The 18681-nt window shown below is 40.2% G+C and overlaps 1 protein-coding gene across 12 annotated transcripts in view; it reads left to right on the forward strand.

Moving 5' to 3' along the window:
* EHBP1 (EH domain binding protein 1) overlaps positions 1 to 18681 on the forward strand; it is a 206896-nt gene that overhangs the window by 26775 nt on the left and 161440 nt on the right. For all 12 annotated transcript variants that reach the window (XM_039718885.1, XM_039718889.1, XM_039718890.1 and 9 more), the window contains 2 exons: positions 1790 to 1847; positions 10447 to 10542. In XM_039718885.1, coding sequence (XP_039574819.1) covers positions 1790 to 1847; positions 10447 to 10542 — 154 coding nt within the window. The remainder of the gene's footprint in view (positions 1 to 1789; positions 1848 to 10446; positions 10543 to 18681) is intronic.

Here is an 18681-nt window from a genome sequence, read left to right on the forward strand (position 1 = left end):
TGGATTGCTTTGCTTAGGGGTGTGTTGTTTTTCCCTGGTGGCACAGATACAGTTCCCATCAAGTGGGCTGGTGCTGCTGCAAGCCAAAGATGAGAACCCAGCACCAAGTGAGCGAGGAGCTTTGACGTCCAACAGGATGACCTCAGTGCCAAGCAAGATTTTGCAGAAGCTGCAAGCAGAGTCATTCTGCAATTTAAGTCACCTAAACAAGCCACAAGAGTGAATTTACAGTTTAAAATAGATTATTTCACTTTCAGTGAAAAAAAACCAAACCCAACAAATCTTGTGTCCTCATTTCCTTTGTGGGATCTGCCTGTAGCTCAGTTTTTTGGGAGAGCTTTAGTTCTGGTAGGGTTTAAGTGTGAATCATGAGTGAGGAATTGCTTTTATTGTAATGTGCAGAAATGATCAACAGCTCAATGGAAAAGTATGTATGAAAGGAAATATGGCCAGCACTTCAGTGCCTAAAATGATTATTAAACCAGTTGGGATTTCATTTGAAAAGTTAGTTATTAAGTAGGTAATCTGCCTCTGATGAAATAGCAGTGGGAACAGTGCCTTTACTCAGAATATTTGTGTGGGGGGTTTTAGGTGCATCTTTTAATCATGATTTGAATGTATTGTGTCTTGACTTTTTCTTGGCTACACCCATTTACCTCCCTATGATTTGTTTTTCTGTTTGCTTTAGAAATGCAAGGATTCTTACAGTGGTGTCTTAAAAATCTGAGCAGCAATTTTTTTCCAGGCAGAGTTGCATATGCAGGCTTAGTAGTTTTAAGCAGAGATGTGAACTCCGTTGAAAATCCTTTGTGGGTGGGTTTGCAGCTGGGCTTCATGATGGAATTCAGGTCATCAGCCAGAGAACAAAGCTGGAATGGTGTCAGGAGTCTGCACAAGAGGGTTACAGGTCTGGAAGTGGGACCAGAAGTGTGGTCATCGTACAATGGGAAGTGTATCATGGGGGGAGGATGGGAAGTCTGGAAGTTCAGTCAGTATCAAAAATCACTCAGACACAACTGTAAAACCAATAATGTAGGTATAATAGGGGTAAACTATTAACCAATAAATAACTCCTAAGAAATTTGAAGAGAAAATAATTTGTACTGGAAGGGTTGTTTATTGAGGTTTCCATCTACATTCATTGCAAATACCAAATAAACAATTGCTTGGGAAACCACACTGACTTTCAATATATTTGTCCTTTGGAGTATAAGTTGAGGAAGTGCTGATTTACCTGTCATTCTCCAAGGTGATTTTGAGGAGTAATACAGGACTTGATTCTCTTGTTCTTTGTGTTATTCAAGTAGAAAAATTTGTGTTCTTACACAATTCCTTTGTGTAAGAAAATGTGAAATTACCTGCTTTCTTTGCTACTTAGAAGTAACTTTTCAATATATCTGCATAGAAATTCAAGCTAGAATTTGCATTAATGTTTATTTTGGGTACTGGAATGTTTCCAAGGTGTCTTCATAGAGTCTGAATCCTGTTCTCTGCCCAATGGAAGAGTTTCTGCTCACATGTGCTGCTGGCTCTGGGGAAATGTCCACGGGCAAGGAGAGCAGGAGGACAATGATGACATTACTGTGTGGACTGGAGGACAACCTGTCCCTATAAATACACATTATTTTTCCTGTTAAATGACTGATGCTGAGAGTGGCTTTTTGATGAGCTATTTTTGAGAGCATGTTCCCCACTAAGGATGTCATTACGTGTTGCAAGAGTTTTAATATAAACTGTTTACATATTGATCTTGTTGTATATTAAGCTGTTTTTTCCTTATCTTCAACAGGCAGCCAGATAAACTAGTGGTGGTTTGGACAAGAAGAAGCAGAAGAAAATCCTCTAAGGTTAGTTGATTGCTTAATAAGTCCCAACTTGAGTGACAAACAGGGTCAGTGGTTTGAGGGACTGTTTTTCTGAATGTGGGGAGCAGCCAAATAAATAAATGAGAAGTATTTTAGTTGTTGACTTCTCTTTTTAATTCAGTTTATCCATAAAGTTCAGAATAAACTGCTGTTGATGTCAGTGCTAATTTGTGGGAACTCTTAACTCTGATTTCAGCTTTGGTTATTTGTTTAGCACAACTGTATCACCATCAGTTCAATTCAGTTATTAATTGCTATACCTAATTGGAAAGGAGAATTGGTTTCTTTACTAGAAGTGTATTAAAAAAAAAACAACCCAACTAATTAAAAAAAAAGTAATAAAGCATCTGACATCCCTGCAACAGGCAGATAAAGCCTGTATAAGAGGCTATTTCACAACCTGAAATGCTACGAATAAAAAAGAGTAAAAGCAGGGTCTTTCAGCCCAGCAGTGTGTCTTTGAAGTGAATATTTACATCTTACTTACACAAACACTGTGGCCAAACTTGTAAATTTATGTTTGATGACTAATAACTTGGTAGCCTGAGGAATGGGAAGCTCTGAGTGAAGTCTCTCCAGTGTCTGGACACTGATAAAGTTTGTCTTTCATGGAGACAGGAGTGCATGCTGTTTTCCTCCCTTCCCAGGAGCATCTCCTCTTCTCTTTGAGATGACTTGGTCTTACTTGCTCATTCCCTTGTTGCCTTTCCCTATGCTGTGGCCTCTAAGCCTGGTTGGATTTATGGCAAGTGATCTTGTCAGAGAGGAAATTTTGGAAGTTACAATAATTCTTTGATACTTAGTTAAAAGATTATGGTATAAGCTTATTTTTCTTTTTTGTCTGTGTAAGGCAAAATGATGTTTCAAAGAACTCTCATAGTGGAGAGAGGGCATTAATGATAGAGAATATATCTTGAAATAATTGTGTTGAAGAACTTAAATATTTAGAAAATATGATACACAGTTTTCTACCCTGCTCAGGAGAGGCTTTGGGTTTATTTTTTACTGATACCCCTCTTTTTCTGACTGTCATGCATATTTGTTGTATTTTGTCTTTTAACTTGAGGTATAAGCTATTCTAGGCTGTTTTAGATAAAGATTGGTTCCTGACTGCACAACTAAATGTTGTGCATCCAAAATTCTGCTTCAGGTTATGAAAACCCAAAGGTGTTACCTGATGAGTAAACAAGGGTGTGAGCTCAGTCTGGTACCTGTTCCTGTTCCATACTCTTCAGCAAAGCCAGTCAGACTATTCCTGTTTCACTGAAACATCAACTAACTCAAGTTCCTTTAAATTTATAGCACAGTGTGTGTCTAGGCAGTGAGTGCTGATGTCAATAACTGATGTCTGATGTGGCTCACCCTATGACAACTTCTCTGTATTAATTGAATTTAATTTATGTTGCACAGAGAGATAAAAGTTATATCAAACAGTAAGTGCAGTGCTTGCACAAGCTTTGTAACCCTGAAAAGATTGGTGAAAAACAAGGTATTTGTCCATAAATGACTGATTTGTTGGGGTTCAGAATATGTTCAGAAATAGAAGCCATAACAAGTCCAGCATGGCTTTGTGACCTGATGGGTTTCTCCCTGTCATTTTATAGGATCCAAATGACAGCATTTCCCTGAGGCAACAGGATTTTCTGGCATTAGCTTAGCCTTTTGGGCTTGAAGTTTTTTACAGCTGGGCCATAAACTTCCATGATATATTGTCATTTTTGGTCACCAGGCAGTAGAAACAACTCTTGGATAAACTAGCAGATTTAAACCTGAGACTCAGAAAAATCTTTGTCTGACTAAGTCATGTTTAGTAAGATCCCACAAAGGTACTTTGGAGTGGCTGAGTGGCCCTGAAACCTGGGCAGAGCATAGAGTTAATTTTAAAGATTTGGTAGCTGGTGTGACTTGAGCTGTTTGGGTCAAAAACTGTTGATCAATAAATGTTCTTGATCTCTTAGTCATCCTGCCAGTAAAATACTTTATTCAACATACTTGTTTCATCTAATTGCTTTATTGGAAGCAAGTCAAATGAATATTTCCTCTTATTTTATTTTTGGTGGACACTGGGTTCAATGAGTACAAAGCATTAATAATTGTCTGTTTTTCAGCTTCTTGAGAGGGAGGAAGGGAGGGATGAGGTTTTACCTTACTGTAAAGATGTTGTGAAGACTTTTTTGGAGGTTATGTTTTCTGAACTTTTCAGATCATTAATGAGCAATATCACCAGCAGATAGTTCACAAACTCACAAACATGGCCCTTTGGATGCTCTCCAGTAGCTCTGTGTCTCTTGTACTGGGAAAGTACAAGAGATGTATTAAGCAAAAATGTCGTGCAGCTGGAAGATGGAGCTCTGGATGAGCACTGGGATGCCTGCTCTAACTGATACAGTTTTAAAATGTCATTGAGCTGAAAGCTGAGTTCTTGATGTCCTTTGAAGCCCTTGTTTTTGTGGGTTTCCATGATTTTGCTATGCTTCTTGCCCCACGTGCTCTTTTTCCAAATAAACGACAGTGGTCCCTTTATTAAAATAAAGAATAAGAGGCATTATGTGCAGGAGTCTGAATATTTTTGTTCTTACTGTGGGAAACACAGAATAAGAGCTGTAGATATGTTTAATTACAGTAAGTTTCAAAGTGTTGCAAATGAAAAGCAAACACTCATTTTGAAAGAGCTTATAAATAGCAGTCTGATGGGTGGATGGATACAAGACCATAAATATATCCAGCAGTTACTGACCTTAATGCAGATTTAAGTTACTTACAGTTCTATTTTGGGACTTGCTCTCCATGGGCAAGTCTAATTTCAATGTATTTCATGAGATGTGTCAGGACGAGGTGGCTCTGTGTGGTTGGGCATCTCCACTGTGTGTGCCAGGAGTTTACATAAAATGGTGATTTGCAGTTTTGCTGTGCTTGGCAGAATTGCTGTGCAGTCCTAGAACCAAAATGAACTTTCAGCTTGGGGAGGGTGGGAGTTTGCCTGTCTGCTGGTGCAAATGTTGTCTGTTTGCAAAATCAAGTACACTCTTCAAGCTTTATTTAGGTTTACAGAAGGTGCAGCTTGTAGCTGTGGACTTGTTTAACTCTTCTTCAGTACCCTGGCACACTGGAAAGTTGCCTGCCCAGGTTTTCAGGCCCTGGGCTTTTGGATCTGTCTCTCTTTCTTTTTTTTTTTTCTTCTTTTTTTTTTTTTGTTTTCTTCTTTCTTTTGTTTTTGAGTGGTGGAAGAGTGTCTTTGTTCTAGTGTAGAGCAAGGGAAAAACGTGTTGAAAATACGTTTACCTTCATTTCACTGAGATGCTCTCAAATTTCCAGGCTTTGAACTAATAAATTTTGATTTGAAAATAGATGTTGCCGTGATGTCAAGGAGGTACTTTCTACTATTCCTGTGAACATAGAGAGGCTTATGGTTGAATTATACACCTCTGAAGAATCAAATTTGCACTTGCTTCTGAGAGCCTGACAGAATTATTCTTCAAAGATTCTTTTTGTATCAAAGCTGAAAGAAGGTGCCTTGCCTGTGATTTCAGCACTTCTCTTGCAGGTTTATCAAAAATTTTGCAAGCACAAAGGAGAAGGAACAATGCTGAGAAGAGGGAAAGAGCTTGGGCAGTGAGAAGTGAGAGCCAAGAGAGGCAAAGGGGCAGGGAGTAAAAGGAATCTCTTGTACACAGCAGCAGCCTGGCCAGCACTTTTCCAAGGTTCTGCCATCAATAAAGCAGCAGCTGGGTCACCTGTTCTGCTGGTTTTGGCAATCTGTTGCCTTTTCTGGCTGCTTTATTGCCCAGTGCCAGCCCTGCCTGTCCCTGCTGGGCTGGAGTTCCAAAGACATGTTGTGACCCTGACATGCTGATGACTGTCTGGGACCAGCACAGTTCAATAATGCCACTCCTGTACCTTCTCAGTTTTTTAGTAAAGTTACAAGATCATGCTGTGATTGTAATCCCTGACTGTAAACTGGAGGTCATTAATACTCTTCTTTTTTCCAGGAGTCCCACAAAGCTGACTTGTGGGTGCATTCTGAGGTGCAGTGGTGGCTGTCCCAGAAAACAATGAGCAAAATAACTGTGTTCACATTTTTTTTGTTTGTCTGGGCTTTGTTTTTTTTATTTGGTTGGTTGTTTTTCTTTTCTAATAAGAAACCCTATAGATGATGTGAGAAATTGATTGAAGAGACAGGGAAGAGGCTCTTTATCTGAGCATGGTGAATAAGGCAAGACTTGGTGAACCAAATAGCATGAATCATGTATTTATGTATTTAATACATGAGGTATTCATCATGTATGTCATGAACATGTGTGTGTGAAATCAAGCTTGAAGAAGTAGCCCAGTCCTGGAGAAGCTGTGGTGGAGATGAGTTTTTGCTCATTCCCCAAGCTTGGCAGTGTTCCTGAAGCTCTGCAGCAGTACCACACATGTGCACAGTGACAGTTGTAACACGTGTGCCTGCCGGTGAATTGAAGGCATTCATGGGAAGACCTGTGGGAATCCTCTGGTTTCCTTGTCTGCTCTAAGGGGGCACTGACAGCAATGTGCTGATCAAAGGCTGCCTGGAGTTTCCAGGGCTTTGAACTTCCTTCTTTGGCACGTGCTGGGTTTTTTGGACTGCATCCCAAGGCATGAGTGTGACTGAAGCGTTGTTCTGGTGCCCAGCCTTTTTAACTGGTGGGACAAGCACAGGGATTTCAAGATGCTCATGGGGGGGATGCAAGCTGTAGTCTGGAGTATGGCCTTTAATTTGTCTCCTTTTGTGACACTGAACTGAGTTACAGAAGAACAAGAAGCAGCCATTCACAAACTGCTGGTTTCCTCTGGTGTGAGGGAATTGGCAGCTTTTCCCAGTCCATTCTTTCTCCAGTAGGTCCAGCAGCAGCCACATACAACTCTGGCTGTCTTGGATGGTGAATGACTTTGGTGGGATGCATCACATGGAGCAAATCCTTGGTGTTTCAATGTTCCAAAGCCACACTCCTGGCATGGAGGCACCAGATGAAGGATCTGGCTGCTTAATGTCAGCTCTTCCTTTTGAGTTTTGGGTTTTTTTTTTTTTTTTTTTTTTTTTTTCCTATCTAAGTGTTTGCCTGGATAATGCTGAAGAAGAGGGATTATCCCTACAAGCTGAGCTGGCCTAAGCACTACTGGAGCCAGTTGAGCTCCTGCTTGCTTCTTGTGCCCTGAGCAACCTGTCACACCAACAAGTAGCAGAGCTGGCCTGATCACAGGCAGCTGGCAAAAAATTTATAAGGAAAAGAAAATCAGCAGTTTGCTGGCTCACAATAAAGCCTCTCTTGTGGCTGCAGGTGAGGAATAATCGTAGGTCTGTTTCAGATGAGTTTTGCTTTTAAAACCCAATATTGACAGCTTGGCAATAAGAACATATTTTTTATTCATAAGTATACACTGTTCCATAATTTGCAGCAGGCTTAAAATATTATGGTTAGGTCTAGCATCTTACAGAAAAGCAACATGAAATTATCCTGCACAACAGGATGAGGCAAGGTCGAAGTGAAGAAAGCAGAAAAGAGATTGAAGCATCTGAAAGGGCAGGTTCCTGAAATAATGTGGTATCAAGTCTGTCATTCCAGCTCAAACACAGCAAAACAGCAGTGATTTTCACATCGCAAGTGGTGCATTGCAAAGCTGGCTGCCTGGATTGGAACTGTTGTTTTAAAGAGAAAAATGGATAGCCTAAAGTGCCCATGCAACTTCTGTGGGTTCATCTCCACTGCCTTTCTTTAAGAGATTTCCTCCTCTCCCAGTCATCAGTTTTGTGCCAGAGCAATGCCGTAGGTTGGACAATGTCATTCACAGCCCTACTCTATTTATAGGATATTTCAGCAGCCCATCCTGTAGCTCCTGTTTCCAGATTTAAAAGAGCTTTCATGCTATGTTGTCTTCTGTCATTTTCTACTGGCAGGAAAAAAGGAAGAGTTGCCTTTTGCTTTGAAATGCAGCAAAGCACTTCTGCTTCTCTTTGCAGACCGTGGCTCCCATCCCTCAGGTCTGGAGAGAAGTCAGGCAAGGGCAGGACTGTGGGTGAGGCACCTGCTGCTGGAAGCCACTTCTGCTTAGCTGCCCTTGCCTTGACTTCCAAGACAATGGGAGATGGCTGGTGAAGACCAGTAGCAAATGAGGAAAAAGTGGGTCTATCCTGATGGAAAATAGGTTAAGGAGAGGATTAGGGTGGAAATGTATTGTGCAGCTGCAGGACCTTGCCTTGGCTGAGCCCTGACAGCAAGTCCTTGTCACCTGCAGCGGTGGCCTGATCCAGCTCCAAGTCAAGGCTTATAATTTGGGAGTTGAAAAGGTTTTTGATACAGGCCAGATGTAACTTGAAGAAACTGCAGCGTAGAGGTGCCTGGCATGAGAAATGTTGCATTAGAATAACACCCTGCATCTTAATTTTAAATTACTGTCGTTTGCTACTCTTTGTTTCTCTGGATTTGCTTTCCCCTTTCCATTTCTCCTTCCCAACAACCCAGACAGTCCTTTTGATGTTATCTTTTTCTGTCATGCTGTTTATGTGATACAGTGTTTATTTTTCAAAGCCAGAGGAGGACTTGATAACATTCATGATCACAGAACAGCTTTGCTTTAAAAGCTCATTAGTTAGAACTTGTCTCCTGGTTGTTGCTTTCAGTGACAGAAAAACATATATATCCCTGTGTGTTTATTGTGTCTCACTGACTTTCCTGGTGGGAGGAAATGCTGATAAAGGGCTTGAAGTGAAGTGTTGACTGCACTACTGAATGCTCATTTTCTAGGGTTTTTTAATAAATGGAACAAGTGATCCTCAACTGAACAGGCTGGCAGTGCCTGGAACCTTGGACAGCAAAAGTTTGACACAATTTTCAGTGCTGGCCAAACCCAGCAGGAAAGCACTGGTTTCAGACACACCATGAGCTCCAATTATTTTTGTGAAACTGGTGGCTGGAAAGAGGATGGAGTGCCCCTATGGAGGAGAAGTTATTGATTTTACAGGATGCTACCAGGGGACGTGGCAGATGAGCTTGTGCCTGGCTCTGGATCACTGCCTCGTGTCTGCTGAGGATCTCTGTGGGCAAACTGGGAGTGATGCAGGGGGCTGTGGGTTCTGTGGGACAGACACACAAACTGCAGCTCCAGTGTCTGTGGTAGTAATGACATCTACTCTGGTGTGTTTTGCTGCTCACAAAATACCTTTTTCTTGTAAAATATGTAAGTTTTGTTTGTGTTATTTGTTGTTGTTTGCTCTGTTATTCAGGAAATACATTCAGGCCCTCTTTAGAATGAGATTAGACTGAAATTCGTGGAGTAAAACCAGTAGAAATTGGCTTCTTTCAAGTTGCTCTTACTTGAAAATTCCCTTTTTTAGAAGCTCCAAGTTGCTCCTCTGCAAGCAGAAAGCATAGATACTCACTGAAAAATCAGATCTAATTAGGCATCTTTGGGAACTGGGGTTTCAAGCAGAACATCAAAGAGAAAAAACATTGTGATAAAACCAAAGGAGAGCTGGCAACATTTGGCACTCCCTACTACAGTGGCAGAGAGCTACTGCCTCTGTAGGGATGGGACGGCGACTCCAGCTTTGTCTTTCCCACTTTGGTACAGCAAGGTCATCCTTAAAGTTGCCCAGGTTACCTTAGAGTCTCAGAGAACCTGAGTCACAGGTCCTGCTAACCTTATTAAGGCAAAAATATGTTCTTATAGACAGCCTGAATCTGAAGTTCTCAGTGTTGGAAGGAGTATAAAATTGCAATGAGTGATGCTCTAGAATTTAAAAAAAAAGAAAAAAAGCAAAGTTAATTGGCTTGAGGTAACAGCAAATAGATTGTATAGTCTTTCCTGATAAAACTTCCAGATGTTTCTAATGACACCCTGGCTCCATAGCTGTCAATTCTGCAGCAGCATCCTTCCCTCATTTGTCTTACAGCATCACAAAATACATTAGGTTGAGCTTGGAAAAAGGCATACTTATTCCAAACCAGACCAGAAATGCTCACACATGGTGGTTTTTAGGACAAGCTGTTAAAATGTAAATACAGGCCATACACTAATTCAGAATGATGCTCAGAGGTAGACAGGTTCTCAGTCTATTTAACTGTTGGGTTTTTTGTCATGTTTTCTAGCTGTAGGTACTCCAGCACGTTAATTCTTAAAAATTTAAATGTTTTAGTAGCATTATAAATCATTGTTTTCACTTTTCTTTCCTCAAGTAAAACATCTTGCTCCATTTATGTGTAAATATGATTAGACCTGCATTATGTGTTGTGCACAAAATAAAGCTCAGCATGCTACAGAAGTTCTGACCCTACAGCCTTAATTTTTGCAAGGCTCTGAGTGTCCTGACTTGTGCTATGTAATAAAAAAGCTGAGTTTAGGACCTTGTGAGGAACAGCTTTAGTTCAATGGAAGAGACTGCTAGTGGTCTGCGTTTCCTTACTGTCACTCTTAATTTTGTCCTTTGAAGTGTTCAGTAGAGTCATGTGACATTTTTGGAGTCAGTGATATGTGGCTTTTACCTGCATGCCCTGGGTCCTGTGGGAGTCAGGTCAGCACTTTTATAATGGCTTTAAACAGCTGGCTGTTTTTCTTCCTTTAGGCACACAGCTGGCAGCCTGGAATCAAGAACCCATACCGTGGGTTGGTGGTGTGGCCTGTACCTGAAAATGTTGAAATTACTGTGACTCTCTTCAAGGTATGTTTTCTTTAAAGCATAATCTTTACTATTTCCTAAACAACATAAATAATTCTGTCTGCAAATGCCAGATTATAGTCAAAAGGTCTAATCTTGCTGGTTTTATGTCATTAACTGCACAGCCTGGTGTCCTCAGTTCAAATCTGGGTGAGAGGGATGCTCTGTTCCCTGCCAAAGCTGACTTCTGTAGTTTAGTTAACACACTGAAATACCCATTGAGCTGATTATGGTGAGGCATTGGCACAGAGTCCAGCACATGTGTAACTGTGCACGTAGTATATGTGTAAGGACTTGGCATGGGTTACAGCCTGGTAGGTTTTCTTTAAATGCTGGAAGGGAGAAGTTATCATAACACAGTCATTTCTAGACTTCCTTGTTCAGTTTCAGAGTTTCAGTGCATGCTATTGGCTGCAACAGAATCCAGCTCCTCATTTCCCATTATTTAGAATGCTACACAAACATCACAGCACTGATGTGATTGCAGCTGTAAGAATAGATGTGCAGTATTTGAGTAGTACAGAGAATTATAAGATTTTACAGGGAAATTTTTAATTTTTTGAATTTCATTTATTCTACTAAAATAAAGAAGCTTATTTGTGTGTCTGTGAAGCAGGAGGAGGAAGTGATGGTTATGCTAGAACTTATTTCCCAAATATCATTGGGCAAGGCCCTTTCTGCATAAATACAAACAATGCAGCTTTGCATGTGTGACAGTGTAGGAGGCTGAAGATTTCTGGGATTTTCATTCCATAGTTCTTCCTTGTTCTTTACTCTGGTGCCTTCATCTACATTCTGACTGTTCTTATTTCTAACTGCTCCCTTTGCAGCTTAGGGCAAAGTAAGATACTTCTTTCTAATTAGTAATATTTGTATTTGTTTGTCTTGGGGTCTTTCCTGAGCTTGGAGTTGGCTTCTGATTAGCCTTAGAATGGGAATTTATTACTTGGTTCATTAAACCTAAAAGAAGAGGGTTGTCTCCCCCCCTTCCCTTTTTTTAATTTCTGCCTTTGGGATTACTCATGAGCACAAACTTCTCAAGTTTACAGTGAATATGAACTATCATAAACTTGTCTCTCTGCTTAGCAAACATGTAGTCTTCAACTGAGGTTTAAAAGTCACTACCAAAAATTGTTTGCTTCAAGGACCTCTGCTTAGACTAAGAAACTTGTCAGCATTATGTGGCACTGCCACGTCTGTACAATCTGAACATGGTTATGCAGCACTGTAAACATTGCTTGATATTTTCAACAATTTTCAACATATAAAGTGAAGCAGAAATTACACAGATCTTGATTGTGATTATGATGTTAGGTTAAGGATGAGAAATAAAGTTTCTCTTGAGTGCAGTTCTGTGCTGCTGTGGCTTTAGAGTGAAGGTGTCTTCCAGCCTTCTCTTGCCATCCCATCTGTTTATTTACACTTGTACTGCTTCAGGATTCTGTTATGTAGAACAGTACAGCAGCCTTGTTAGTTGTGTAACTGAGACTGAGGGTAGGATTATCTAGTGAGGGATGGAAGGGCCTCTGGAGCCAGTGTCAGGTATTACAAAAGCTTAATTTTACCCAGCACTAATTCTGCAGGCAGATCTGTTCACTGGACTTTTTCCTCCCCCCAAAAATGAGCCTGTCTGTCACAAGAATTGGTCCGGGAGGAGAGGTAGGAGAGTGAATAACCCCAGCCCTGTGCCTTCTGTAAGTGGTACCCACTGATCTCTGGGGGAATGAGCATTGGATTTATAATCAAAATATTGAGAACCATCACACTGTCAGGCAGCTCTTACTGTAAAATCTGCTCTAATTGATCCTCCAGCTCTTCTAACAAGAGTGCCTGCAAGTGGCCAAACACCCTTTGTTCTCTGTAAGGGAATGCACGTGTGGCACATGCCCCAGGAGTGCTGCAGCTGTGTGAGAGCAGCTGAGAGGGGCAGGGGATTGCAGGCAGAAGACGGTGTTGGCCCAGTTCAGGCTGTGCCCAGTCCCCTGCTGGCTTTGTTGGCTCTGTGGTGCTTCAGCTGCAGCACAGGACATGTCCCAGCACCCACAGAGCTGGCATTTCTGTAGCTGGTAGGTTCTGGGCACAGGCAGTCCAGAAGAAGTGGCTGTTTGTCACACAGCTGCTGCATTGTCTGGGCAGCCCTGCAGCAGTGGGAAGGGAAGGATGTGATGGCACTCTGCAGCTGCCTTCCTGGGAGCTGCCTTGGAACTCGGGAGTTTGTATTGTTCCTTCCTCTAGAAGAAAGGGGACAAAAAGACTGGAAACAGTAAAGCTCAGAGAAAGAGGCTGCTCATCTTGCAGTTCTGTATCAATCCTTTTTGGAGCCAATCCCCTGCAAAGGAAGGTGATTACTGAAGCTTTGGCACTTTGCAGTGCGTGCACTCAGCCTGGCTTTGTTTAACAAACAGGAGCTGCTCGCTTTCACCAGCCCCAGAAGCTCAGGGAGCTCCATGTCCACCCTGGCAGAGCCCAGAGCAGGGAGCTGGCTGCTGCCACAGAGCTGTGTAGCAATCACAGATAACAAACGAGTGCAGTGGTGCTGCTGGGAATGGAAGGAGTGGGCTCCAGACAGACAGCTATGTGTTGTGGGAAATGATTCACACAGTAGTGGCAGCGCATTCGTAAGTGGCTGTTGAAATGTGTTGCTGGTAGGATTAGGAGATAAGTCAAGGTTTCAAGTGCTGATGAGAATGTTAAGAGTCTTCTCTCCAATAGTCAGTCGTGGATGCTTGAGAGCTGGCTAAAGTCCCTGTGATCAGTCAACAGATGAGATATTCTGCATTATCTCCACAGCCCTACTTTGGGTGTTACCTTGCTTACATCAACTGATTTGTAATTCTTGCACAAGCAAAGTACTGGAGAGATTACAACCTTCATTTAGAAAACTTTACTTCAAGTAAATGTAAGCTTGTTTGTTTGTTTGTTTGTTTCAATTAATTCTGGGCTGCTGGTAAAATTTCATAATGCCCTGGAGTCGTGTGGGGATAAGCATCATGTGGATATATTGATTCAGCTTTCCTTGACTAGCTGTAGCTCCTGCCCATCCAGCCACTGAAGTGCTAATTACATAAAAAGTTCCATCTGTTCTGAAAGTTTAACTTCTTCCTTTGCTGAGCTCCACACTGATGTTTAGTTATGCCTTGGGGTTTTTTTCAACCAAACTGGGGAGCAAGAAACATCATGAAACAATAAGCCTATTGTGCATTTAAAATCCATAATTTGTGGTGCTTTCATGGAAAGATTCACAAATGCCAGAAAAGCCAGGGCTGAATTCCCACTTTTTTTTTTGTTTTGTTACCATGGTTGTGCTCTAGAAGTTAATTTTTTAGAGTCCCTGCATTAGCAAAGTTTAATTACCACATATGAAAACGTGTATATTTTTCAGTAGGTTTATATACAAACACAAATCTTTATCAGCTGACACAGATTTTAAACCAGAAATTTTCACTGCCAAGCAAGCGCAGTGCTTTTAGTAAAGCCAAATGAACATCAATTGTACTATGAGGATTTAAATTGCAACATCATTATTTTCTAGCTTAAAAGCAAAGTGACTTCCTGTTCAAAAATGTTTGAGTAACATGAGTAAGCATGGACTTTGCTTCATTGGATTACACAAAACACTTGTTTTGTCAGTAATGTACATGGTTTATCACACCAATGTACCATTGCAACAGCAGGGACCATTACCAGCTCTTAATAAAAAGGTTTGAAAAAGACATTTTTAAAGGCATAGTTTTCTAAGCACACAAAAAATATTTATAAGTAAAATAAGAATGAAATAGATGATCAAGGCATATTTGTGTAGTTGAAAGTATTCTTGTTCCCCCACATTACTCAGAAAAAATCCCTATCATTCTTCTTGAAAGCCTAAGTCAATCATGCTCTGCTTTTATAAAATAATAACTGGCCATGCTGTAGCAGGATCACTGCACAAATGCCAGTGTGTTATCTCAGGGGAGGAAGAAAAGGAACCCAAATCAGCCCAAAACCTATTCATAAAACCATTTCTCTTAAGTAGAGACCAAGTTCAAGTTCAGAGCATACTTATTTCAATTTAGGAGGGAGCAGGGTCTTGACCAGATTCTATGGAGAATACTCCATGGGAGTGAAAACCAATTGCATTGGCAAGGTGTTGTGTATCACATATAAAAATTATAAGCTTGGGGAAGTAAGCACATTTGCACATCAAAAAAAATTAAATGGTTAAAAACTTAAAGGATTAGTCCCCCACACCAAGCGGGGGACTACTTTTTAAAAAAGATTAAAAAAATATATATATTCAGTGCTTCTTGCCTTTCTAGCCCAGAGGTTTTACTGGAAAGTGTGAGCTTGGTGTGGTGATGCACAGGGATGTTTCTGCCAGTCCCCTCAGAGCTCCCTGCTTTCTGGCAGCTCCAATTAAAGCTGATCACAGTTGTGTGTGATTTTCTAGACTAATCAGACCTCTGTAATCGGCATTGAAGGCAACAAGAATTGGGTCAAATTTTGAGTCTTTTGCAGTTTCAAGCAGGCAAGTACAAAAGCTGAGGACAGATGCTGGAGAACCCAGAGCATCTGCTGCAGGTCACTGGTGAAGGGAGATCACACACCCTGTCAGTGTTTGATGTGATTCACTGTGACAGTCCTTAAGCAGTTATTCCCCAAGAAGAAAGACTGAAGATTAAGGCTGGTATGAAGTGATCTAATTGAAAGACAAGCTTCAAAAGCCAGGAACACTTAGGGAGGAGGCTTGGGGAAGGAAGGGAGGAAGGGACTAACAGTCTGGAGATCTTCCCTACCCACTCTGGCTGCTGATTAGGAAATGCAGCAGTCCCCTGATATTCTTTTGTTCCTATTACAAGAAATACAAAAGTAAATCTGAATATAACCAGAATTATTTTGGAAAAGGTTTACCTTTCTTCAGTCATATGAAACCACCTTGTACTCTGCAGTAAGGATCTAGAGTGACAAGATCTAGACAAGAATGGGTTCATGATGGGCTGATCAACAGAGAACAGAAAAATGTGTCTGGCTGAAACCACCTTGTACTCTGCAGAAAGGATCTAGTCCTTGACAAGAATGGGTTCATGATGGGCTGATCAACAGAGAACAGAAAAATGTGTCTGGCATGTCCTTTGCTCTTCCTAACTCCAGAAGAGTTGACCTTTTTTAGTTGTAGTTGCCACGTGGATGGGCAGAATGGTGTCACAGAAAGAAGCTAAGCAGTGGGATTGCAAAGAAAAGCTGATGTCTCATCTCTTGCACAGTTCCCTACTATTTGCTTCTTACCTGAGTATTACTTTTGGCACACTAAGGTCATCTTGTGAGACAAAAAAGAGATGAAAAAAGGTAGAGAAAAAAGGCTCTAAAACTCATACAGTATTGGAGCATTCCAAAGGCTGCTAAAACCATTACTCCTGTAGTTCTTCTTTGAAATAGCATTTTTTTCCTAAAGCCTAGTCACCTATGCTATAGTCCTCAAATAATAGTTTGCTAGATACATCACATGGGTTTTATGTGGAGAACGAATGGAAAATATGCATTAGCCAGTGAGGGAAGTATTTGGTGTTGTGTTTTTTTTTTTTTTTTTTTTTTTTTTTTTACTGGTATTTACTCTCTTCAAATCCAAAATAAGATGAAAGATTAGCTGGATTTATAGAAACAACACCTGTTATGGAGACAACCTGAGGAAATATTAGCCCCAAATGTAACATGTTGTTTGCAATAGAAACTGTGTTATAACTGTAATCATACAGGAAACTGTGTTATAACTATAATCATACAAGTATCTGTTTACATGACCATGTAATAAAGTTGTAACTTAATTAGAAATAGGACTCTCTATGCTGCTCCTTGGGCTTCTGATAAAAGCATTTTAGTGGAAGAGTGAAGCCACTTATTTGTCTGTTGCAAGGAGATGCTGAGGCTTATGTATATAAAATTATTCAGGGTTTTCTCTTTCTGAAGACATTTTAAAACTGACAAAAAATGGCTTAAAAAAAAATCTGGATTCGCCTTTAAATCTGGAATATCCTACACATATGCAGTGTTCATATATCAGCATATTTCGTACTCTGAACATTTGGTTAGGCTGCTCATTAGAGAAGTCCTTGAAGCTTTTAAGGGCTGTTTTGGGGCAATACACTGCATTTATCTTCCTGAAGTGTTCACAACTTGCTTTCAAGTGTGTGCTAAAATGTTGAACATTAAGGAGTCTTTGCATTATACAGTGTTATTTTGCTCTGTCAGATGATCAGAAATACTCAGCAGAACACCTGGTTCTGTAGCACTCAAAGGTGTGAGTTTTATTGCCACTGACAGAGAGCTTGGTTTGGCTTTATAGGTTATTGCCTTGCAGAAACAAAACAAGCAATGTTTTGTTTGTTACATGGGATAAAATATTGGACCATGACTTTGGAAGCAGTTTTAGGTCAGCCTGCAAGCTTTCCCTAATAGCTTTTGGGGGAGTTAGGGGAAAAAATTGAGCAGGATGAAATATTTAAGAGTTGAGTCACTTATTATGGAGTAGCTTATTAAAACATAAAGTGGTTAATGATCCCATTAAATCTCATTATGTCATTTCATGCTGTATTAAAGGAAGCAATTAGACAGAAAGGTAATTGCCCCAGGTTAACTCTTAAAATTTTTAAGTATTTAATAGCTGGATTACAGAAAGTTAGTTACATCTTTAGAACTCATATAGTATATACGAAACCCGCAGCTATCGTGTTTTATTTATATAATGCAGAATTCCACAAACCTGATTAATGTGATGGAGATATAATTACATAATCTGATATTTATAAGACATTAATTGGAACATGGAGATACCTCAGTATAATTTTGTATGTATCTACTTGCCCTTCTGTCCTTATGGTAACTGGTACAGCATGTTTTGACACTCATTTGCAGTATTTAAATTCGTCTCTTTTTTAAAAAACCTATTAAAATATTTATTCATATATAAAAATGAATCACCAGTTTTGACGTAAGTTTTTAGTAACATCTTATATTCTTTCACTGAAAGTGTTTTACAGGGGGGCTGCATGGGAAACCCATTTGGCTGGGTTTTGGAGGAAGGATGCGCAGGAGATGGGATAATATCCTCCTAGAGGTGTTATTGTAGTTCATCCATGAGGAGGTTTATTTAAGAGCACACTTCCCAAGTTTTCTGTGTCCTGAAAAATTTTTTAAAAAATGCAAATGACAACTTTTCTCTGGTTGTTGGCGCTATAAGCTTGTTACTTACAAAATGTTTTGTGTATTCAAAGAGAACTAGTTAAAAAGTGGCACAGCAACTCTCCCCACTGTCTGACTTCAAAGCAAAACTGAAGTGAAACAAGGGTTAAAGCAAAGACAAAGATAAGGTGAATCAAGAAGATTAAATGTGAGGCTTGTAGCATTCTGGAAAGGAAGATGGTGGTAATGGATATAAAGTGGGAGCAAAGTATCTTGGTGCAATTTGCTAATTTAGAGCAGCGAGATGGAATTGCCATGCTTGCTGTAGTGTCAGGACCAGCTGCCAAACAGTAGCAAGAAAACTGAGATGCTGAGGGGTCTCATATATGATGTTGGGAAATGCTGATGATATGGAAGTGGCATTTATCTCCCAACACCTATAGCATGCAAATATCAGGGACAGAGGAGTAATTGAGTGTTTGCCTGTAACTAGAAATAATAGGATAGAATTGAGGTATAGCAAAAGCAGGTTTCATATAAAAACAAAGATACAAGATACATTCTTTAGATAGAAAGATACATTCAAGATACATTCTTTTAGTGTGAGAATCTATTTTGCAAGAGGAGTAGTTTTGCTGCAGTTGTTCAGAACTTTGGATGATTAATTATTTTTAAAAATAAGTATTTTGTTTAAAGTAGGATCCTTGATAGAGGCTTGAGAGGAATGACTTATTGTCTTCTCCAGTGTTATTTTCCTTTCAGACAACAACAATACAGACCACTCCAGCAGACTGAAAGCTCATTAAATTAAAAAAAAAGCACCAAATATATGAACTTCATTGTTATTTTTCTTCCTGTTAGTGAAAATGTTTTCTGATCCTCACAGGTGATACCATAGAAATGTTGTGAACTCAGGATAAGTATTTAAAAAACCTGCAGTGGAAGGAGGTGCTGTGCTGAAGCTGTGACTTTGGATCTCTGCTTGTG

Source organism: Passer montanus, unplaced genomic scaffold, assembly GCF_014805655.1.
Source record: "Passer montanus isolate IOZ18808 unplaced genomic scaffold, ASM1480565v1 scaffold40, whole genome shotgun sequence".
Taxonomy (NCBI): domain Eukaryota; kingdom Metazoa; phylum Chordata; class Aves; order Passeriformes; family Passeridae; genus Passer; species Passer montanus.